Source organism: Gadus macrocephalus, chromosome 12 (genome assembly GCF_031168955.1).
Source record: "Gadus macrocephalus chromosome 12, ASM3116895v1".
Taxonomy (NCBI): domain Eukaryota; kingdom Metazoa; phylum Chordata; class Actinopteri; order Gadiformes; family Gadidae; genus Gadus; species Gadus macrocephalus.
In genome coordinates, this window is record NC_082393.1 from 17675561 (window position 1) to 17699868 (window position 24308).

General features: G+C 43.1%; 1 protein-coding gene across 3 annotated transcripts in view; it reads left to right on the forward strand.

Moving 5' to 3' along the window:
* aspm (assembly factor for spindle microtubules) overlaps positions 1 to 24308 on the forward strand; it is a 59760-nt gene that overhangs the window by 20865 nt on the left and 14587 nt on the right. For all 3 annotated transcript variants that reach the window (XM_060068123.1, XM_060068124.1, XM_060068126.1), the window contains 9 exons: positions 9963 to 10048; positions 10151 to 10372; positions 10606 to 10810; positions 10903 to 11051; positions 13537 to 13665; positions 13784 to 13978; positions 16981 to 21384; positions 21558 to 21707; positions 22033 to 22224. In XM_060068123.1, coding sequence (XP_059924106.1) covers positions 9963 to 10048; positions 10151 to 10372; positions 10606 to 10810; positions 10903 to 11051; positions 13537 to 13665; positions 13784 to 13978; positions 16981 to 21384; positions 21558 to 21707; positions 22033 to 22224 — 5732 coding nt within the window. The remainder of the gene's footprint in view (positions 1 to 9962; positions 10049 to 10150; positions 10373 to 10605; positions 10811 to 10902; positions 11052 to 13536; positions 13666 to 13783; positions 13979 to 16980; positions 21385 to 21557; positions 21708 to 22032; positions 22225 to 24308) is intronic.

Below are 24308 nucleotides of genomic sequence, written 5' to 3' on the forward strand. Positions count from 1 at the left end.
CTGCTTAAGGTCCAATAAATAAGTACATAGTTAAGAAAACTCACAGTATATAAAAAGAGTAGAAATGTGTGTGTATTATACTATACAGGGCCACTGGGGGAGTCTGCATTCCTGATATACTGGTATAGGGTTGTAGATAGGGCTGCAACTAACGATTATTTGAATAATCGATTAATCTGTCGATTATTTTTTCGATTAATCGATGAATCGGATAAAAAAATATATTTAATTGCCGCATCTTTATTCAAAAACTGAACATTACTTCAAATTCACAGTGCAGACTGAAGTGTAAAAACACCAGGTTATTGCTCCAACGTCCCAGAAGTATTAAAAGTAATATTAAATAATAAAACAATTAAAAAAACATAACTGGGATAACACAAAAAAAACATACAATGTATGATATACTTTTATATGTATATAAGGGATGTCCATGGTTAACCGGTCAAACCTATTAATCCGATTTTCGAGACTCCTTGAAATAGAACTTGTAATATTGCTTTAATTGCTGATAAGATGATGATAGTTCAAGATAGGACATTAAACAGGTCATAATTCTATCTTTACTATCTATTTTATATTACTGGGAAAACAAGTTTTCACCAAAATCTCAAAAAAAAAATCTGTTGCATTTGAACGCATCAATCATATTACTGAGCCGACCTGAACACATCACATTTGACACTGTGTGTGACCATTGGTCAGTTTTTTTTTTTAAGCTAACTAACTCTATATCCTGCCGATTTTAACATGGATTTAAAAACGGCATTACTATTTTTAACCGACGGGACTTTCTACACCGTCCGGTTGTGTGATTACTTTGAATGACTGTTGATGCACGCGGTGCAGACTCCGAGCCCGTCTGCACAACGTCTGCAGCAGCAGCAGCTGACAGTTTTCGGTTGGACTATACTGAGTTGAAGGAGTTTTTTTTAACCCAAAGACAGTGAAGGTACAACACTTTTATGTAGGCCTACAGTCCAGTGTTAAGATACGACCAAAATACAAGCTGTGGTCGCTCACACTAAAGCTCGCTGTGGGCGTGCATGAACCATGAACCAACCTGTCGGCGGCTGGCTGTAAACAGTGCTGCGCCTACGAGTAACTTCTTAATCGCGCGACACAACGAATCGACGACCAAATTCGTTGCCAACGCATTTAGTAATCGATTTTTATCGATTTTATCGATTCGTTGTTGCAGCCCTAGTTGTAGAGTTGTTAAGAGATTTAATGATCCTCTTCAATATGTGCTGTTGATGAAGCAGGAGGTTTTAGTTTTGATGGCCCTCAACCGTCTACCTGATGGGAGTGGATTGAAGACGGAGTTTGCAGGGTGCAGGCCTGATAGAGTTCAGGCGTGGTGCCTGAATTCAGGCTTGAGCTCGGCCATGTATGTTGTCAAGAAAAGTGAAAATAGGTGAGCGGTGCCTTTTTAAAATGTATAGTCAACGCGTCAACCTACCTGACCTTTTCATTGATATGTCTGCCACCAACTAGGCGTAGTCTATATAAGGAAGTCTTTGACCTTTGTATGTTTGCACTGAGGTTGGTCTGAATGGGACTGAAACGTTTTGCACGCACTTTGGGTAGCACTTTACACTTTTATGCAATAAAAACGTATTGTTGCATCGGCTACATGGTGTGCGAGTTCCGCTCCTTTTATTGTTGTCAAGAAAGGCAATTCTCTATGGTGTCTTCGAATGTATTTGATCATTTAAAGCTAGGGTGGGCGATTTTGGAGAAAACAGCCGTTGAGATTCCGTCGCGTGCTCTCTGGCCCGTCCCTGCCACGCTACCTGCTGTAGATCCTCCCACCGAACGTCAGTTATGCGCGTTCATGTGAATTCAGTTACATTGATAGGAAGACGAAACACCATGTCCAATTCCGAGGTAATTAAACATTAGTGCTGATTGCTACATAAGTACATATATAGCATCAACATCTTACTCACAGACATACCATGTATGTTATCTTAAAATCATTGCCATTGCGCTGGTAGGCCTAAGAAAGGTAGCTGTATCAGCCAAGCAAGATAGCAAACTAATTGCAACTGTAGTTCGTTAGCATAAGAACAAAAGCAAAAAAAAACAAAAAACAAAAACATAACCTCCTTCTCCATGATAACAGAATTCTTCTAGGTCTCCCTCTTATCAATATTGACAATCGATATGATCTCTTTACTGTCGTTGTCCATCATTGTGTATGTACAGTACTGTGCTGAAAAAATATATATATTTGTTAAAATAACACAGAAAGCCAGATTACACACAAGGAAACCGTCACTTCAAAGCGATCGCGAAACTGAGCTAGGCTGCTGCTAGCTTGCAACAACGTTATAACAATACATGGAATATCATATGCTAGACTTCCCTCGCAGTGCTTATCTTGGCAGTTGTGTCAACGTAGCTTTTATACAAACGTGACTCGGACATTATCCACAGTTGAGTTGAAGCCTAGGCCACGTGTTAGCACAATCTCTGTGTTATTCCGACAGCCAGGGTTGGTGTGACCATAACTAACCTATAAAACGGACCGGGAAAAGAACCATCGGCTGATGCAAGACATCCTACAGAACCGTATTGAAATGGTTACATTACAGAACCGTAATGTAACGGTTATCGTGGCTTTGCTTAGTAAAAAACCATACCAGCCGACACTTTACATATTCATCGCAATATACCATGGAGGGATAGCACAATTCCTTACCTGTCTATAAGAAATATAGCCATCTCAGCGTCCGATTTTAAGTTTCTCCGGTCACGTAACTCTCTCCATTGCTCATAAGCCACGCCGATGTTTACTCTGGTTTTATTTCGAGCTCTCTCCGCCTCCCTTTTAGTAGCTGTCCTTTCAACAAGTGTCTTTCCTCTTTTTTTCTCTGTCTTAGTGGTGTTAGTTGATGGTATCCGGGGAATGAGAAATTTATGGGCCGTTGATGAAGACACGGCTATTCATTTGTTGTCCGCCGTAGTAGTACAAAACTGTCAGACCGCTAGGCTCGTGAACGCTCACGCAGGGACGCACCAACGTCGTTGCCAAGGTGACCGGACAGTCCCACAGCCAATAAGAACGGAGAATCGGAGCCTCGCTCTTATTGGTCAAAGTGTACATGAGCGGTGGCAATTTTTGGGTGCGGCCCACAGAGGCAGGGGAGAGCAAAGTTATGAGCAGATATTCTCCGAGCACTTCACCTACATATAGCTGACTGGCTATTAGGACAGTTTTGCCAAATATTACAGTAAAGAAATTACCCACCCTAGCTTTAAGGCACAGATAATTTCACTTCCTATCAGCCCTGAGGGTGCAAGTTATCCTGAAGAGTTTCCAGGCCTCTACTGTGGATACGGGCCTCGTAGATGTCTGAGATGGGAGGGAGACTGCAGCCAACTATCTTGGCTGTACGGACAATCCTGTCTAGTCGCATCCTCTGCTGGACAGTAGAGTTGCCATACCAGACTGTGATTGAGAACGTAAGGATGCTCTCAATGGTGGCTCGGTAGAACTGCTTCATCCCCTTGCAGGCCACCCCAAACTTCTTTAGTTGGCGGATGGGAAGAAGAAGGTGTTGGAGACGGTGAAGATCCATTCTGAGGCAAGAGAGCTCCTGGGACGAGTGAGCGAGAGTCTGGAATTATAACATCAGTGTTTCCCGCATGATTTTTTTCAGCAGCGGTGGTGTGGTCCCCGATCCCTCTAGGGGGGTCCGGGGGCATGCCCCCACGGCCGAAATTTTTTTGTACCCTTTACATTGGAATGCATGAATCTGGTGCACTTTGAGAGGAGAATATGCATTTAAATCCTATTCAAACAGTCCTGTGTATTACTGTAGATGGGATTATTGGTGTTGTAACTTTGCCTTTTGTGTCTTCATTTACCAGGGTAGCCGCGGGGTCTTAAAAGTCTAAAAAATGTCTTAAATTTCATGTTCCTAAATTAAGGCCTTAAAAAGTCTTAAATTGCGTTACCCAAGTCTTAATTTTTTAAAGATGGTCTTAAATTTCCTACTAGGATATGTTTTCGTAGTCAACCGGACTGTAACGCAAGGGGAAAATAGGGGGCGTTTTGCATATCGGGGTTTTGCGTAACGTCAGAGAACGTCTCATTTATTGGAGTATGCGCGAACAATACTTTGGGTTTTCGCGCCGGCAATCTCAACAAACATAATCAGTCGAGAGGAGACGCCACATCATGGGGAAGCAGGGCTCTCAAGTCTCACGCATTCGGCGTGAGACACGCAATTCGACCCATGCACACGCTCACACGCCACACTTCGTATTTCTCACGCAGAGAAATTACCAGGATAGCGCCCACCAACTTGCGCCACAGTGGAACAGGTAGGAATCAAATGGGTTCCCCTTACGAAGGGTGACCAGACGTCCTCTTTTGCCCAGACATGCCCTCTTTTTGAGACACTTATAAAAATAAATGTGTCCGGGCGGAATTTCAAAATCGTCCGGGATTTTATTAAAGCCTCATACATGTTCACATTGAATTTGCGTTGCGTTCCTCTGGGTCGGTCACAAACTACTTAAGCTACGCCCTCCCCACCTCAGTTCTGTTCGCTTTGCATTGCTGGAAGTGAGTAGGGGGAGTGGTTAAGTAGAGCCTTCAGATTGGACGGTTTGACTTTAGAGTTACCGTCATGTTTTGTATTTTTTTTTTTTTTGCCATTATTGTTTTATAGGGACAAACATTAACAAATTTCTCCTACAGGGGATTGATAAAGTTCTATCTATTGAACAGAAAGAAACACTTGGTCATACTTTACACACTTTACCACAGCATTGGCCTACTGAATGCCACAGATATATTTTAAGCATTGGACTGAATGCCACATAAATATATAATTATGTTTTTGCACGTTTGCAATGTTTAAAAGTTCAGGGAAAAGTATAGCCTCTACTGGTGTTGCTTAGGCCAATATCCTTTTGAGGCAGTGTTGTTTCCAAATATTAGTGTTAAGGGCCAATAATGCTTACTATCATACATTAGTCACCATGTCTGTGGACGGGTTAGGGTTAGGTTTAGGGTTCGGGCTGGCTCCATACATTACGAAGGAGTTAGTAAAAGAGGTCAACGAGGCAAGTGGTGGATTCATTGAAATGGTTGAGGAAATTTGAATGCTGAGAAACTACAGCAATTTGAAAAGAGTTTGTTTGTTTATATTTTATATTGTGTGTTGAAAGTTTGATATTTAAACCAAAAATACCGCTACACTTTCACACCATCACTTTGTGTATTGTTTTTTTAATCTTTTATTATCATTTCTGGGTACATGGTCTTGAGAGACATCAGGCCTCTAGACTTTGAGTTAGGCCCTCAGTTTGGCTCTTTGATTGGTGAGTGCACACTTATCCTTTGGCACATTCATTAATGTATTGACATGAATGTTTCATATGTTCCAAAAAAACATGAATAACATATGCACAACCGTGTTTTACGACTGCTTAATGGGTGCGATGTAGGTCTTAATTTTCATTGAAGTGGTCTTAAAAAAGTCTAAAAAAAGTCTTAAATTTGGGTTGATCAAACCTGGGGAAACCCTGTTTACAGATTTTTATATTTTTGTATAGTAATATTTAAACAAAAAATGCCACAACGCAAATATAATTTGCACAATTTATTTACAGATTTTTGCCTAATGCTTAAACACTAAACATGGTTGCTATGCCCAAAGCATAACTGTTTTTTACATAAGACACTTTGTTAAAAAATGAAATCTCCTGCAACAATGGGCAAAACACATCTTTTTAAATTATAAACCTAACTAAAATTTGAAAAGAACACAGACTCACACACATAAAAAATAAAGCTAATTGAATACCAATCAGTGTGAGCCTTAGCACTACAAATAGACCTCAGGTGAGCTCAGCTCCTTTGTGAGACAGTGAGAGTCAGGGGAAGAGGACAAGAGAGCGATGATAAGCTTGTTATTGCTTAAAACACTTCTTCTTAGTCTTGGGAGTCAAAAAGTGATGAGAAAATTATAAAATAAATATAAGTTATACATAATAGAAACTATTCATGATCTTTTAAGAAGTCCTTAGGTTTTTTCCCTGCATTTATGCTAATGACCACATGCTTACAGGTGATTAGCATAAATCCCTGACTAAAATACGCGATGAAAACTGATTTTATATGGCAACAAAGAACAACATCGGATCTAACAGTATGGATTCATTTTTCAAAGTTCCCGAAAATACCTAGGCTATAAATTCCTGACTGGATATAAGCTCCTGTAAAGGCTATGAGTGATCCCAAAAAGAGCGACAACACGCACACACACACATAGGCCTACACACACACACACACACACACACACACACACACACACACACACACACACACACAATACTAGAGGAAAAACGGCACGGAGGTTGCGGTTTATAGATACAATAAAATGATTGGGCTCAGAGGGTTTTTAACACTGGTGGTCATGTAGCGACACATTTTAGCAACTTACTTTCTCTCTGTCTCTCTCTCTGTCTGTCTCTCTCTTTCCTTCTTTCTTCGATCTGCCGCTTCACTCACTACTGCTAGAATCAATGTAACTTTGCAACCGTGTAGGGTAGCCTACTGCCAACAACTGCCACACTCGCTGTGTATTTTTCTTTGATGTTGGTTACGTGACGATGTGCCGCGTGTTGCGCAATTGACGTTACGCGCTGTACATTTTCTAAAAGGAGCTACTTAAAAAAATAATAATAATAATTAGGAGAAGGATTTTTATTGCAGCGGCGGAGAAAATTCAGCAGCGGCGGTGCGCCGCTGCTGTGTGAACGTGGGGGAAACACTGAACATGAAGTCAGAGCAGATATGAAGGCATTTGTCCTCCATCATTTATGCTGAGAATGCAGATGTGAGCTGCGGGCAGGCCACAGTTTCCAAATGGCATAAACTGAAGAAAACCAGTACAATCCGTCTCCCATCTGATGATGACTCTTTGAATCTTCACATGGAAAGGTCAAACTACCTAACATATTGCCAGCTCCATTACAACCTACAAGAGCATCCTTCTACCATTGGTCGCGGCTGGGAACTAGTGAACAGAAAGTGTCGACCAGTGCGTCACACCCTGCCCCCTTGCCCCAGCAGCTCACACCTCATGTCTGCTCTGATGAGAGTAGCAGTGATGATGACAGGAGTCAGTGTGGAGATTCAACAGATTCAGATGGAGTCTTTATAGTTAATCCAATAAATAATAAAAAAAAATTTAATGTTAATAAAAACAACTTCAAGCTAAAGTATCTTCTGTCTCCCTGCTTTAATTGATTTCGGCCCAGACATCTGATGACCCATGTGTGTGTTGTAATTTTAACTGTCCATAACTGAACTCAGTATGAGCAGACCTTTCATTTGAGCCTAATATTAAGGCTCTACGACGATTTTGAAAAATTGACATTTAATGAGCCAAAAGTGGCAGCTATCTTGAATTTGAAGGTCAAAAATAGGTCAAATCAATAAATCTACATTTGTAAATTTCTTGACCCAGATAGCCTTAGAAACCATTTATTATGCAGCACTGTGGGCAAAACCATTTAAAAAGTTAGTTTTGAGCTTGACTGACGGCAGCCATTTTGGCTCTCCCAAAATGTTCCCACATTTTTGTGAGGGGCACCCCGGCCCATTTTTTTATTTAACCTTTACAGATGACAAATCCAAGGAGAAACTAACCTTTGCTTTCCACGGTCACAGAACTTCTATAATTGACCCAACTAATGTGCATTTTAAAACACCCCTGAACGTTCGTTTTCAGAAATGTGAAACTCATCGTGTGGTTAGTGGTGTTCGTTGATGTTCCTAATCAAGTATCGTAGCGAAATACAGTTGTCTGTCATGTTTTATTTGGCATTTTGTAAATCTGCATTTTGTAAATTAAACGGAAACCGACCCAGGACCGGAAACGGAAACTTTTTGCTCAGTTCTAGCCCTATTGATACGGAGAACCGAGCGAAAAGACTACAAGCACTCCCCCCTTTCCGTATCCGGTCCAGTCCGGTTTCCGTTTCATTTACCAAATGCCGATTTACAAAATGCCAAATAAAAAACAGTGCAACTTAAGTTGTATTTTATCTTTGTTTTAAAAATTTAATTCAACAAAATGCCACATCAAAATAACAAAATGGAAAATAAAATCTCTTCAAATAAAACAACTAAGACTTCCATGTGCATCATGGAATTTAAAAGTATTTCTTAAAGCGCAAGTGATGCCACTTTTTCAGATGGAATCCGAGCACTACTTGATTTAAAAAAAATTGTGTTCTGGGCTGAGAGTTTAGGATAGAGGGGGGCGTGTTATCCCCATTGTTACGACTAGGGATGTCCCGATCCCCGGATCGGATCGGGCCCGATACTGGGTTTTTAAGGTAGATCGGGATCGGCCGATCTCATTCAATTTCATGGCCGATACATATTTATCTATCCATATTTTTTCTATATATATATATATATATATTTGTGGTTAATTGCGTTGAATGAGAGATACAATTTCGCACGTTGAGCACGAACACCCCGAACACCCTGTGTGTAATATAAATGTGATGGGGGGGTATACAGGGGGGGGTCCTTGAAAATGTTTTCTGATTCATGTTCCTCACAGAAAATGAGCCAAAGCCAATGAATCTTACTTCAAAAAAATAATTATTTGTATCACTTTTATAAAGCTAAAAACTGAAAACGGGTCCCACAGACCCGAACACCTTATGAGGGTTAAAGGGACGGCGATCCCTGAACCACCAAGACAGTAAACGACAGTCAACACGGTGGAAAGAACAACACATAACAAAATACTGTAGGTGAATTATGTTACACTCACTATATATGAGTGTAACTATAACTACTGTGTTATATGTAAACATGTAAATATGTAAGTAATAATTGTGTGATATAAATATGTAAATGATTAACTGACTAAACATTGTAAGTACATTTCTAGAAAAATTAACTCCAATATAAATGATATTAATTTATTCTACAACTTTCAAATATTTAACTTCTAAACCTTACATTATTATGGATTATTCCACGGCTCTTCTCAATGCTGGCTGAACAAACCATCCCAAGGTCAGAGAATCCTCTACACTACTGGCGGGCACATGCTACACAGCGACCCGCACTGGCTGATACAGCCACAAAGTTTCTTTGTGCACCTTGTACATCGGTGGACAGTGAGAGACTGTTTAGTGCAGTGCGAATGTCCTTGATGAGAAAAGGAACTGGTTGTCAGCCGAGATGGTGCAGATGTTGGTTTTCATTAAACAAAACCTGCACTGAACTGAAGAAGTCAGTGCAGTAGATTAAGATGGAGGAAATAAGAAGCTCTATTAGACTATTATTACCCACCCACATTGTAAAAAATAATAAGCTTACTTGAAAAAAGGGTGGAAACTTGTTGCCTCAAATAAGTTAAGTAACCAAAACTTTACTTTATGTTATGTTTACAAGTAATGCTTGTTATGTTATGTTAACGTGAGAGAATAAAAGCTATTGAGGGCAGCTTGGATGCCTGTCTATTTCTTAATGTACAGGAAATTAAATGTTGTTTGTCAACACAAAAAGTGATATCGGAAATCAGTATCGAAAATCCAGTATCGGGAAATATCGGGATCAGATCGGGAGCAACATGAAAATATCGGAATCGGATCGGGAGCTAAAAAATGAGATCGGGACATCTCTAGTTACGACCAGCGCTAATATGGTGTTTTTTTAGTACAGACTACTTGCATGTCTAGTCGACGGAGGGATCACCCTACTAAATTCCACCAGATTAATTTTGGTTTAATAAGAAGCTGACTTTTCATATCCTTTGAATGTGTGCCATTTGTGACTCAAATATATATTTTCACAAATCATGTGGTTGACTTTGAATTGTATTCATTTTGAAAGGACAAATAAGCCCATAAAAATGCATGTTCATAAGACATCCCGTGCTCATTATGTGTGACATGCTATATTTTCCCAGGCTCAATCATTGACTCCAGAGACATTGTGGATGGACACCGAGAAAAGACTCTAAGCCTTCTGTGGAAAATTATCTTTGCTTTCCAGGTGAGTGTTAGATTCATATCATGGCAAACACTTCCTCCCATCCCCACAAGACCAGACCACTAAGTCATCCTACACCCCCACTTCTCTGGCTTTCCTCTTAAGGTGGAAGTGATTTTGGATGAGACCCAGTTGCGTGAAGAGATAGGCTTTCTGAAGAGCACCCTGAGGACCAAGCAGAAGCTGGCCTCTCTGAAGGCCGACCGCGGCCTTCAGCAAAGCAGTGCTGGAAGGGGGCCGGCCCCATTGCGTTTTCAAACCAGCAGCACCAAGATCGGCCTGCTGATGGAGTGGATCAATGCTGTCTGTGACTACTACAATCTGAGGGTGAGTAAATCAAAAAGGGTGGTGGTGGTGGTGGTAGTTGCTATGGAGGGTTCTGGTCTGAAATCACACATGCTACCAGGGCTGATGGGTTGGTTGCATTATTTCAAACTTGTATTACTTTGCCATTATAATTCATTATTGTCATCCATGACCCAATGTTTCTGGCTTTTTACACCAGTCTGAATACTTGATGAATACTTGATAATGAATAATATTGATTTTCACCTCAACAGGTGGAAAACTTCACTGTGTCTTTCTCAGATGGCCGGGTACTCTGTTACCTGATTCACCACTATCACCCTGAAATCCTGCAAGAGCAGGCCATTAGCCACAGCACCACACAGACTGTGGACTGTTCCCCTCTGGGCCGTGTTGAGCTGGACTGCTCCAACAGCGACTCGGACAGCTCCTTCAACATCCACCCATCCGTCCACAAAGGTGTGGTTTTGTTAGATTTTAAGCAATGATAATGAGTTGCTTGGATTTCAAGGATCGAAACGTATCATTTCCTATATTGTTCTGCAATACAGGCCTGGAATCTCCCTCGTTTGAATTCAAAGATCTCCTTGAAAAGGAGAAGAACAACTTCAGACTGGTCAACAGTGCGGTTGCGTTCCTTGGGGGAGTTCCGGCCATGATCAACCCCACCGACATGTCCAACACCATTCCAAATGAAAAGGTTTGATGCAGCTCCTAAAAATCAACTATTGGGCTGTGACAAGATTAGGGTTGGTGGTAGAACCCGACCGATAAAGGATTTTTAAGGACGATGCGTAAATCTTTATTTGTGTGTGTGTGTGTGTGTGTGTCACGTCAGCGAGTGGACGAGCGAGGAGAGCGAGCGGTAGTGTGCGTGTAATTTTAGTGAAGTAATGAAGGAGTCCGGTTGTGTGTAAGAAAGAGTAAAGTACCCAGCCTGTCAAGGATCGTTGGCCGCTACATTCCGACCATATTCCGACCTATAAGCAGACCCACTGCCTGTCAAAGTGAAGGGTGTTGCCCCCAAGAGAGCATCAGCCCTGGAGGGAACGTCTCTCCTGTGGAGGCGGAGCACAAGAGGGTATATGTGCTTCAATAGTGTGCGTAATGGTAGAAATAAAAATAAAGCACATTAATTTGACTGATTTTAGCTTTTGTGTGATTTATCGCGGGCACGGTCGGGTAACGGCCCAAATATTAACGGGATTTCATTTTGATATTATCACGGGTGACGGGGCGGAGCTCATGCTGGATATTGCGGGTGCGGGTCTCAAAAAATGGACCCGTGCAGGACTCTGGCCTAATCTATTGGAAGTAAACAAAATATCGGAAAGCAGTGTTGGTTGGGCCACATTTGCCATGTCAGCATCATGGACAGCATCGTTGCTCAGCTGACGTGGAAAAACATCTGACCTACCAGATCTATGGATCTGCCATGCGACTGTTTGGGCTACAATTCCTTTAGAGATACTTTCTCGTACGGACCCAACCAACGCGCCCAAATGCAGCCCAACCAACTCAGCTTTCCGATATTTTGTTTATTTCCAATAGCCTAGGTCAGAGTCACGGGTCCACTGTTTGAGAACCCGCACCCGCAAAGTTTAGCACCAGATCGGCCCGCCGATATATCAGTCGGGCTCTAGTGTATGGAGCCAGTTTCCTGCCATAATTCAAACCTGAAAAAAAAAGTTTCAAAGGCTTGTAAGTCTGGGTTTGAAAGCTCAACACCTTGTAAAAAAGGTTTTGCAACACTGAAAAAAGAGATTATAACCTGAAAAAAATTCAAACAAAATTCAAACAACTGTAAACATGATTTTGTTTTCTATTTTATCTTCTTCATCATTTTCACCAACACATTTTCAAACTTCACCAGCGCATTTGCAGAGTTTCAAATCTGGCACTGTTCTAAAAGTGTATTTAATTGTTTCCCGGTTTTGAAACCTTGTAAATGTGATTCTGCAAACAGGTGTTCATACATTGAGAGATAAGTTTTGAAAGGTTGAATATTTAGTTTTAAAAACTTGTAAAGGTGTACGTTTACGCCATTGCAACGTATTTTTTTAGAACTGACTTTTCAGCACTGACTTTTCAGAGATTTGACCACACAGGCGCAAGCTTTGAGTCACGTGAATATTGGCAGTGTTCTGTCGCGCACTCGTTTTGAAACTCCTGACAGTCAAATCTGAAGAAAAAACAAACGTTCCTGGGGGCGGGACCATTTAGCTCTAAACCTATTGGTTGTTCTCGGCTGACGTAGATTCCAATCACATGTGCCGTTCACCGGGCTGTGCGTGATTGACAGTGCTCTGCCGATGAAAAGAATGTGATTGGAATGTACGTCAGTACATTCCAAGGGGTCAGACAACTATCATGCCGTCGCAGTCCACCGCCCAGACTCCCCCATCCGCCAACACCCTCATGGGGATAAGGGAAGGACGAAGGATGTACACGTGCCGTTCAACGGGCTGTGCATGATTGACAGTGCTCTGCCGATGACAAGAATGTGATTGGAATGTACGTCAGCCGAGAGCAACCAATAGGTTTAAAGCTAAATGGTCCCGCCCCCAGGAACGTTTTTTTTTTCTTCTGACTTGACTGTCAGGAGTTTCAAAACATATGCGCGACAGAACACTGCCAATATTCACGTGACTCAAAGCTTGCGCCTGTGTGGACAAATCTCTGAAAAGTCAATGCTGAAAAGTCAGTTCTGAAAAAATACGTTGCAATGGCGTAAACGTACACCTTTACAAGTAAAACTAAATATACAACCTTTCAAAACTTATTTCTCAATGTATGAACACCTGTTTGCAGAATCCCATTTACAAGGTTTCAAAACCGGGAAACAATGAAATACACTGTTAGAACAGTGCCAGATTTTAAACTCTGCAAATGCGCTGGTGAAATTGTTTGAACTTTGAAAATGTGTTGGTGAAATGATGAAGAAGATAAAATAGAACACAAAATCATGTTTACAGATGTTTGAATTTTTGTTTGAATTTTTTTCAGGTTATAATCTTTTTTTTCAATGTTGCAAAACCTTTTTTACAAGGTGTTGAGTTTTCAAACCCAGACTTACAAGCCATTGAAACTTTTTTTTTCAGGTTTGAATTATGGCAGGAAACTGGCTCCATACTAGTTGGGCAACCTTTCTTATTCCATCCCATGTCGATCTAAATTTTTTGCAGGTCGTGACATCATATCTTTCATTCCTCTGCTCCCGTCTCTTGGACTTGCGAAACGAGACAAGAGCTGCTCGTGTCATCCAGGGGGCTTGGAGGAATTACAGGCTGATGAAGGACCTAGTGCTTTATCAGGTTGGTTCGGTGTATACCTTTCCAAACAAAGTAGAAAACCAAAAATGTCCATTTTTTGTTAAACCAGAATTGTATAGAAGCTAACTCCCATTCGCACACTTTTCTTTTTCATACACAGCAAAGAAATGTGGCAGCAGCCAAAATCCAGGTGCTTGTAAAGAGCTTTCTACAGAGACGCAGGGCAGAGCGGGAGAGGTCTGCAGCAATTCTCATCCAAGCCAGGTGGAGGGGTTACGCAGCTCGCAATGCACTGAGGCTAAAGAGAGAGGCTCAACTTTGGGCTCTGCAACATAATGCAGCAACAATCATCCAGGTACACTGATGATGGATTCATATTGATAAATGGCACTTGTGTAAGAATGTCATTTCTTGTCATTCCTGACCTTTTTGGACGTAAGTGAACTGCAGCCTCCTGGAGATCCCGCATTGAGAGCACTGGTGTGCGGCCTGTGTGTGGAGACCAGGGGTGCAAATTTAGTGAGACAGCAAAATATTGAGGGACATGTCCACCAGAGTTCCCGTTGTCCGGTAATTACCGGTCTTTGACCGGAAAAAAATGAGGAGGAAAATTCTAAATGTCTCCGGTCAGAATGACCGATTGGAAATAAGGCCCCGTCCACACGGAGCCGAAACGGGCGAAAACTATCCGGTTTCATTTTATGCTTAATATTCAAGGCGCTGGTTTTCCACAGAAAAAAGTGGAGCGCATCAACCCTGCGCTCATACAGCATGCGTGCTGTATACAAACATTCAGTCACGAGGAGATTCAACCATTGAGCAGAACTAAATTGAGCAGGTCCTATGTTCCCGGTTTTCCCCAAAAAGGGTCCTATGTTCCCCTGTAGCCATACATACCGGGGAACATAGGACCCTTTTCCCAGAAAAGGGTCCTATGTTCCCCGCAATCTATTAATCTTTAAAAATATTTAAACTTTGACGCGGCATTCGCATAATGACAGCCAATCGGCGTTCAACAGAGTGACATGTCTAACGTAACAGCCAATCAGCGTTCAACCGGCCAACTCAGTGCAGTGCAGTCCGGGGTGAACTGCAGCATGGAGGAGAAAGTGATTGTTGCCGTTTGCGACTCCCGGAGCTCTTTATATAATAGTATATAATATAATTGTATAATAATATCACGGCCAAAAGCTCTGTGCGCCTCCGGATGGCCGTAACGCGGGGAGCTCTCGTAGGGATTGGGCTTCTCGGGGTTTGTTTACCGGCGTATGAATATACTGCGTCAGGTTCTCCGACGTCTCACCCTCTTCCACAAAAGGTAAAGACATGCAATGGTAGTTATCTCGGCCGGACTTTGGCAGTAATGGTGGAAAAAGTAACAGACCGGGGAACATAGAACCCTTTTTAAAAAAAGGGTCCTATGTTCCCCGGTCACATACATATCGGGGAACATAGGACCCTTTTTTGGGAAAAGCAGGGAACATAGGACCCTTTTTTTTAAAAAAAAAAAAAGGGTCCTATGTTCCCCAGTCTCATACAAAGGGGGGGAACATAGGACTCGGGGAACATAGACACGCTCCCCTATAGACTACCGTAGGTTTATGAACTAAACGGCGGCAAGCTAGCGAAAACCGGCGGCAAGCTAGCGAAAGCCGGCGGCAAGCTTTGCGGAGCACCGGTATTTAACAACCATGGCGAATCAAAATGTGATCACACACTTCTTCTTCTTTATATAGCCTGCCTATCAATTTTTTTAAGTGCAATAAACACAGACAATATCCGACCGTTTTTTTTCCGGCACCAATTTCTTCTAGCGGAAACACTGTCCACTAGGGCTGTAACGATACACAAATTCACGATTCGGTTTGTATCACGATTTTTGACCCACGGTTCGATACATCCCACGATTCTTTTAAATTTAAAAAGCATTTTATTTAAACAACACTTAAATACCAATTATCTTAATGTAACATTTAATAACAAATAATTTGGAACACTGAACAGATTTGAACCGAAAGAATACTATTAAAGTATAGCTAAATTAATAAAGAAATAACCAAAGATTGCAGTTGGAGGATGCTTTTTGCTGGTAGGCATAATAGGGCCCCTTTAACTGTTTGGTTTATTCAAATATCCTTATTAGCGCTTCTTATTAGGCTATGTAGCTTAAATAATGACATAATCAGGCCGTATAGAATGCAACATGTTTAATAGCCTAACTTTCAATAGATGAGGAAAAACATGAACGTCGCAATAACGAGGCATAGTGTTACGAGTAGCATATGTGTGTGCGGGAGAATGGCAGTGTGCGTATGCGTGTGTGAGTGACGTCAGCGAGTGAGTGGACGAGCGAGTGAGTGGACGAGCGAGTGAGTGGACGAGCGAGTGAGTGGACGAGCGAGTGAGTGGACGAGCGAGTGAGTGGACGAGCGAGGAGAGCGAGTGGTAGCGCGTGTGTCTAGTGAAGAAGCGAACGAGTCCGGTAGAATAAAGTACCCATCCTGTCAATAATCGGTGGCCGCTTCATTCCGACCTATAAGCAGACAAACTGCCAGTCAAATCACACAAAACAATAGAGACAGGATCACACAGGCAATTTTTTTCGCGCTTGGCCCACTCTGGATAAATGTCGTTCATATTGCATATGAGGACTCCGACGGCTGTGGAGAAATGCAATCCTCTGTAGCCACGGAGAGCTGTGATCACAGAGAGGGCATCTCGTCACATATTTACGGCATCGATAGGAGGGGGCGCTGTCAGCAGACTATTATTTAGACAAATTATTAGCAAATTTCAATCGGACAATTTGACCGAAGAGTTAGAAAGGGCATATCGCGCTTCTGCCTTCTCACACCGCGAGACAGGTTCGTGGCTTTGAGTATCGCGATTTTCGGTTTGATACGCGTATCGTTACAGCCCTAGTGTCCACCCTCCCTAAATTTGGCAAATTGGTGAGACGGGAGCAATTATTAACTTATGTTGTTTATAATCATAAATAATGTTGTGAGTAAATATACCAATTAAACTTACAAATTTGTTAAGTTCTGGAAAATCTGCGCTCAGACGTCACTTCCCTACTTTTTGAGGAAAAACCGTCTTGGTTAAAATATAAAATAAATCTGCCCACAGGCTGCCTACCCAACAGAATCTCTGGGAAGTTCTCATTACAACCTGTTCATATAGTGCCAATTAAAAATGATTTATGCATGTACAATTATACACGGCCCGTTGAAGGCCTCAAACAAAACATTTGTATATATTAGGTCAAATGCATATACCTGACACTGAGAAACAGGCTTCTGTTATATCCCCTGCAAAAATAAACAGCTTTTTGAAATCCTCCTTTTCTACATACAGGCTCGGTGGAAAATGTACTCTGCAAAGAGATCCTACCAGTGCCTTCGATATCATGTTGTTATTGTCCAGGCACAATGGCGTATGAGGAGGGCGGCAATTTCCTACTGCAAGATTCACTCGGCTACGACACTCATCCAGACATACACGCGTGCTTGGGCCCTGGCGCGAAGAGAGCGAGGAAAGTACATATCACTGAGAACCGCAGCAGTTGAAATACAGAGAGGTTTCCGGAGATGGAGAGCCCTGAGATTGGCTCGGAAACATAGAGCAGCTATAGTAATCCAAGCAGCATTTCGGAAATGGCACTTGGAAAAAGAGACCCAAAGATCAGCTGCCGCCCTGAAGATACAGTCTTGGTACAGGATGCTCAGGTGTGTCCGTCAATTCTTGACCCTCAGGACAAGTGCAGTTTTAATCCAGGCTCTCTTCAGAGGTCGTGCCCAGAGGAGCCACTTGCAGACATTGATGCTCCAGCAGCGCTCAACCCTTGTAATCCAAAGTGCATTCAGAGGACACGCAGTCAGAAAGCACCTGGCCAAGAAGAGACTAGCTGCAGTTATTGTGCAGCGTTGGTTCCGTGCCTGTGTGAAAAGAAACTTGGAAAGGCAGAGCTTTTTAACACTGAAGCATGCTGCCATTACCATGCAGGCATTGCATCGCGGGAACACAGCACGTGGGTTTTTGAGAAAAAAGTGCTCTGCAGCAACTGTAATCCAGGCAGCTTTCAGGAGGTTTGCTGCTGAAAGGCGCTTCCTGGCTCTGAAAACAGCCACGACAGTCATCCAGCAATGGTATAGGGCAATGATTTTGGCCCACAAGACGAGGGAGGAGTATAAGGCCCTCAAGGGCTCAGCAGTCGTTATTCAAAGAGTATGGAGAGGGAGGGCAGATAGGAAGAGGCTTGAGAGGCTGCATGAATACGCAACACTTATTCAAGCCAGCTACCGGAGACACAGAGCACAGGAACTGTATAGGTCAACTAAATTGGCAGCTGTAGTCTTACAATATCATTTCAGAGCTTGCATGGCGAGAAAAATACAGAGGGCAGAATACCTTCAGCTGAAAGCGGCTGCCATTACCCTCCAAGCCAACTTTCGGGGTATGAAAGTAAGGATGCAGCTGGACAGAAAGCACCGTGCGGCCACGCTCATTCAGTCTGTTGGAAGAATGTTGATTTGCCGGAAGCGATATTTGCTCCTTCAAAGTGCAACAATTATTGTCCAAAGTCGGTACAGGGCACTAATAGAGGGCAGAGTTCAACAGTTTGAGTACCGGCAGCAACGGCAGGCCGCTATAAACATTCAAGCCGCCTACAGGGGGTCTCGAGTTAGAAGAGGGCTGAGAAAGCAGCACACCGCTGCCACGGCCATTCAAGCTAATTTCAGAATGTACACAGTACGTATGGCGTATCTCGCCACCAGGTGTGCCGCCATAATTCTACAGGAGCGCTACAGGGCACAAAGACTTGGGATTCAGCAGGCACGAAGATACATGGCTATGAGATCTGCCGCTGTGATTTTCCAGGCTGGCTACCGTGCTCATATGGTCCGGCAAAAGCTTTCAAAAATGCAACGAGCCGCCATAGTCATTCAGAGATGGTTTCAAGCATCTCGGGACAGAAGGCACTTCCTGGTCATCAAGGCTACAGCTTTGCTCTTCCAGAGGACATATCGAGCAGTAGTACAGACAAGAGAAATTCGTTCAGAGTACTTGTTGAGGCGCAGAGCTGCCATTTCCTTGCAGGCAGCCTACAGAGGAATGAAGGATAGACAGCATCTGCAGCTGCTGCATAGGGCAGCTGTCAAAATTCAGTCCTATTTCCGCATGTTGCGACAGAGAACGTACTACAAGAATCTTCACTGGGCCACAACCACAGTGCAGTGCCGCTACAAGAATAACAAGAAGATGAGAGAGAAGATATTGACTCTTAATGCACAGATAAATGCTGTGGTTGTGCTGCAAGCGGCCTTCCGTGGAATGAAAAACCGGCGGCTTGTGAGAAGAATGCACCAGGCTGCCAGTGCTATTCAGCAAGCTTACAGAGCCCATTGTGAACGCAAATGCTATCTTACCCTGAAATCATCAGCTCTTACTCTTCAGCGATGCTTCAGGGCCAATTTGGCTGCCAAACATCAGTTGCAGCATTATCAACAAATAAGGAGGAGTGTGATCTTGCTCCAGGCAGCTTACAGAGGCCAACAAGCTAGAAAAGAGATTTCCCACCAACATCGAGCTGCAACAGTGATCCAAGCCTCATTTAGGAAGCACAGGGAGCAAGTCAAATTCAAGGCTATGCGGCTCTCTACCATCATCCTCCAGAGGAACTACAGGTCATTGATTCTTAAGAGAGCTGACAGGGGACACTTCCTTAAGGTCAAACAGTCTGCCATCGTCCTTCAAGCTGCTTTTCGAGGGATGGTGTCAAGGAGAAATACAAACCAAATGCACCAGGCCGCCAATACTATCCAACAAGCATACAGAGCCCATTGTGAACGTAGAGTGTATCTTGCCCTGAAATCCTCAGCCATAAAGCTGCAGCAACGTTTCAGGGCCAATTTGGTTGCAAAACATCAATTGCAGAAGTATCAGCAAATACGCAGGGCTGCTATCTTGCTCCAGGTAGCTTGCAGAGGCCAACAAGCCAGAAAAACGATTATCCGCCAACATCGAGCTGCAACAGTGATCCAGGCCTCATTTAGGAAGCACAGGGAGCAAGTCAATTTCAAGGCTATGCGGCTCTCTACCATCATAATCCAGAGATACTACAGGTCATTTACTCTTCTGAGAGCTGACAGAGGACACTTCCTCAAGGTCAAACAGTCTGCCATCGTCCTCCAAGCTGCCTACAGAGGTCATTGTGTAAGGATGAACATTTCCAAGATGCAAAGTGCTACGACTGTCATTCAGGCAAACTACAGAAGGTACAAACAGCAGTCATGCTTCAGAAGAATCCGCTGGGCAGCCTGCATTTTACAGCAGAGATTTAGGTCTCAAAGAATGCAGAGTTTGGAGATGAAGCACTATCAACATATAAGAAGAGCGATTATCACCCTGCAAGCTGCCTTCCGTGGAATGATAGCACGGCAGGCTGTGAGACGAATGCACCAGGCTGCCAGTGTTATTCAGCAAGCTTACAGAGCCCATTGTAAATGCAAAAGCTATCTCACCCTGAAATCATCAGCTCTCACTCTTCAGCGACGGTTTAGGGCCAATTTGACTGCCAAACATCAGTTACAGCATTATCAGCAAATAAGAAGGGCTGTGATCTTGCTACAGGCAGCTTACAGAGGCCAGCGGGTCCGAAAGGCGATTTCCCATCAACATCAAGCGGCCACAATGATCCAGGCCTCATTTAGGAAGCACAGGGAGCAGGTCAAATTCAAGGCAATGCAGCTCTCTACCATCATCATCCAGCAATACTACAGGTCCTGTGTTCTCCAGAGAGCTGACAGAGGACACTTCCTTAAGGTCAAACAGGCTGCCATCGTCCTCCAAGCTGCCTACAGAGGTCATTGTGTAAGGATGAACATTTCCAAGATGCAAAGTGCTACGACTGTCATTCAGGCAAACTACAGAAGGTACAAACAGCAATCATGCTTCAGAAGACTCCGCTGGGCAGCCTGCGTTTTACAGCAGAGATTTAGGTCTCAAAGAATGCAGTGTTTGGAGATGAAGCACTATCAACATATAAGAAGAGCGATTATCACCCTGCAAGCTGCCTTCCGTGGAATGATAGCACGGCAGGCGGTGAGACGAATGCACCAGGCTGCCAGTGTTATTCAGCAAGCTTACAGAGCCCATTGTAAATGCAAAAGCTATCTCACCCTGAAATCATCAGCTCTCACTCTTCAGCGACGGTTTAGGGCCAATTTGACTGCCAAACATCAGTTACAGCATTATCAGCAAATAAGAAGGTCTGTGATCTTGCTACAGGCAGCTTACAGAGGCCAGCGGGTCCGAAAGACGATTTCCCATCAACATCAAGCGGCCACAATGATCCAGGCCTCATTTAGGAAGCACAGGGAGCAGGTCAAATTCAAGGCAATGCAGCTCTCTACCATCATCATCCAGCAATACTACAGGTCCTGTGTTCTCCAGAGAGCTGACAGAGGACACTTCCTCAAGGTCAAACAGGCTGCCATCGTCCTCCAAGCTGCATTTAAAGGTCATTTAATCCGAAGATCCATCAATGAGCAGAATCATGCTGCCACCCTGATCCAGTCCCACTGGCGGAGCTTGGTCCAGAGACTTGCTTTCCAGCGTCTGAGGGACGCAGCCATGACTCTGCAAAGGATCCTGCGGGCAGTGTGGCTAGCCAAAGCAAAGAAGCAGCACTACATGCTCAATAGAAGAGCTGCCGTGATACTTCAGGCGCACTTCCGAGGCTGGATCGCAAGGCGGCAGGTACACTTGGCTCGCATAATTATGATTATTGTTAAAACTGAAATGAGTCATGTATTAGCAGAAGTACATTCAATATCCTGCTCAGTCCAGTCATTCTAATCGGTTTTTTATGCAAAACGTATGTCTAGTCTTAATGGAAGTGTCTGTTTTGTTGAAACTTGTCTCTGCTGCAGTTGCTGGAGGCTGCTAAGGCAGAGAAAAGGCTGCGTTTTATTGCAGTAGCATTGCATCACATCAGTGCCATGAAGATCCAGAGAGCCCTTCGAGCCCACTGGGCTCTGCAGTCCGCCAAGAAAGAGATCCATTCGGTCATCGCCATCCAGGTACAGAAAGATGAGGGCTTTGTCCCATTTTCGTTACAGCCAGCTGTAACGACAAAGATTAAACTTTATCTTAAGACGCACAAAATGTAAATTAAAAGGACAGGTGACATGATTTTACAATTTTGTTCAAATTGCCCTAGAATTCTGCATCAAACTGCATGAAGATTTCTGAGAGAAGATCTGTTTGGATTGATGTTCTTTATTTTTAATTGGGTTATATTAACCAACATTAAAGCAGAATCAAGTGCAACGTTTCTATTCCGTCGTTCACAAGATTTTCAAATGTTTTATCTAACCCAAATGTTCCTTCCTGGGGAATGAATAGCGGTGGGTAAGGGCGTGGCAGCAGAGGAGACGATATTTGGAAGAGAGGAGGAATGTGGTCACTGTTCAGAGGATTGCCCGGCGCTGGCTGGCCCGCCGCCATCGTGCTGCCTCCGTCATCCAGCACGAGTACAGGAGGTTCCTTCTGCTCAGACGCCAGCAGAAGGTTCTGCAGGGCGTCATCAAGGCTCAGGTACCACGGTTGTTGTTGAATAAGCATGGATCATTTACTGCAAGCCTGCTTTACTTCATATTTCATCAAGCCCGGTTGAAATTCTGTGATTGTTTGGTAATTAAGGACAATGATTCCCAACCTAGGCATATGTACGTGGGCTACCAAAATTGATTCACAAAAATATTAGATTCTGATATAATGCATCATTGGTATATCTCGTAGCTTCAGTATGGCTTCTTTTGATAATGGGGTTTGGTTTGGTTCCGTCGTTTTCTCCGCTGCCAGCCTTCACTTTTGAGATGAGGCATGGGTCTTGTATAGAAAAAGGTTGGGAACCTACTAGGGGTGTAACGATATACGTATTTGTACCGAACCGTCACGGTACAGGCACTTCTCGGTGGTTACAGAGGTGGGCCGCGTTGCGTAAATGTGGTGTACGTAGCGTTCATATGGCGAATGTAAACGCTTGTTTTGTTTTGTTTTATTGGTCCTTAACGGACAAATCCGGTGTAAAATGGATCTGGGATATTTTTATTATGATAAAGAGTTGGAATGTTAGTTTGGGAGCAAAAAAGCCTGTATAGACGCATTCTTAAGTTGGCTGTTTTAAGCCGATTCTACCAAAAGGCTATAAACTTGGAACATTTGTTATGGTAAAAACTAAATTGCTATTTTAAACCACTTCAAAGGCTAAAAGTAGGCTGACACTTCTTTGGTAGTAAGGGTCTTAACATATAAAACGAAGATTTGATAACTTTGTAAGTGTACAGTATTATTATTAAAAAGGACATTCTATACACACAATATCATCAGTAGATCACCCGTTTTAGTACCAAAGAAGTGTCGGGCTACTTTTAGCCTTTTTAGTGGTTTAAAATGGCGATTTCGTTTTTACCATAACACATGCCCCTATTGTTCCAAGTTTATAGCGTTTTGATAGAATCGGTCAACTGAAGAATGCGTCTATGCGTTTTTTGTGCTCCAAATCGAACGTTCCTACTCTTTATCATGCAAAGCATATCCCAAATCCATTTTACACCAGATTTGTCCTTTAATGTGCAAAGTAAATAAGGTGCAAAGTCGAAGGTGCAAAGAAATTATTTTGTTAGAGGTCCAATCACAGCCCTTGCCGTCTCCGTTACGTCGACGGATAGTTAAAAAATATTGGATGTGCACGTATGCTACAGAGAGGGTCTCCGACAGGCTCTCCGGCTAAAGAGAGGGCTCTCCGTGTCTACGTACAGCAGTTTAACATGCACACACATTTGAAAAGGCACCATCCAGGTGTTATTCTCACTGTTGCTGTGAAAAAATAATTAGCTGTGCAAACCCAGCTCAAGACACTATTTCAACAACCCCTGTCTGGGAATTCAGAACGGGCAAACGCCATAACCAAGTCTATTTTTGTTTTCATTGCTGCTGATCTACGGCCATTCTCCGTTGTGACAAACAAGCAGTTTTTAAAAATGTTCCCCTTAACTATGAACTGTACCGTACCGTGACTTCAAAACCAAGGTACATACCGAACCGTGACTTTTGTGTACCGTTACACCCCTAGAACCTACACTATGCCAGACTTTCATCCAAAGCGTATGACAGTGAATTATTTATTGATGGATTTATTAGGAGATTGTAGGGTGATCTTGATCCACAAACTTTAGGCTGCAAGTCTGAAAACCTTGGCCACCACATTATCCTGCCACCTTTTTGTAATACATCTGCACATCGGCATCAGCAGTACATTTTCACTACTTTTACTAAGGGGCGTAGAACAAGTCTCTACACTAAGGTTGGTCCACAAGCTTCCATCGTCCGATTGCGCCCCCTAGCGATCGCTGATAGTCGATACTATCGGCGGGGGGGGTCACAGATTTATCACATTATAAAATTGCCGTTTTTTTTTTCTATATTTTCCTAAAAGAACGATAAGGATGGTCTTCCCCTCTGACCAGTGTGAACCTCCGCTGATTTAAGTTTCGAAACGTCGGTACCGGCGGTGCTGTCATGATGAAACAGTCGGTTTGTCTCAATTGTGAAACCGGGGGGGGGGGGGGGGGGTGGTATCGTCGTCGTCAATATCACCGTTTCATGGAACGCCGGAT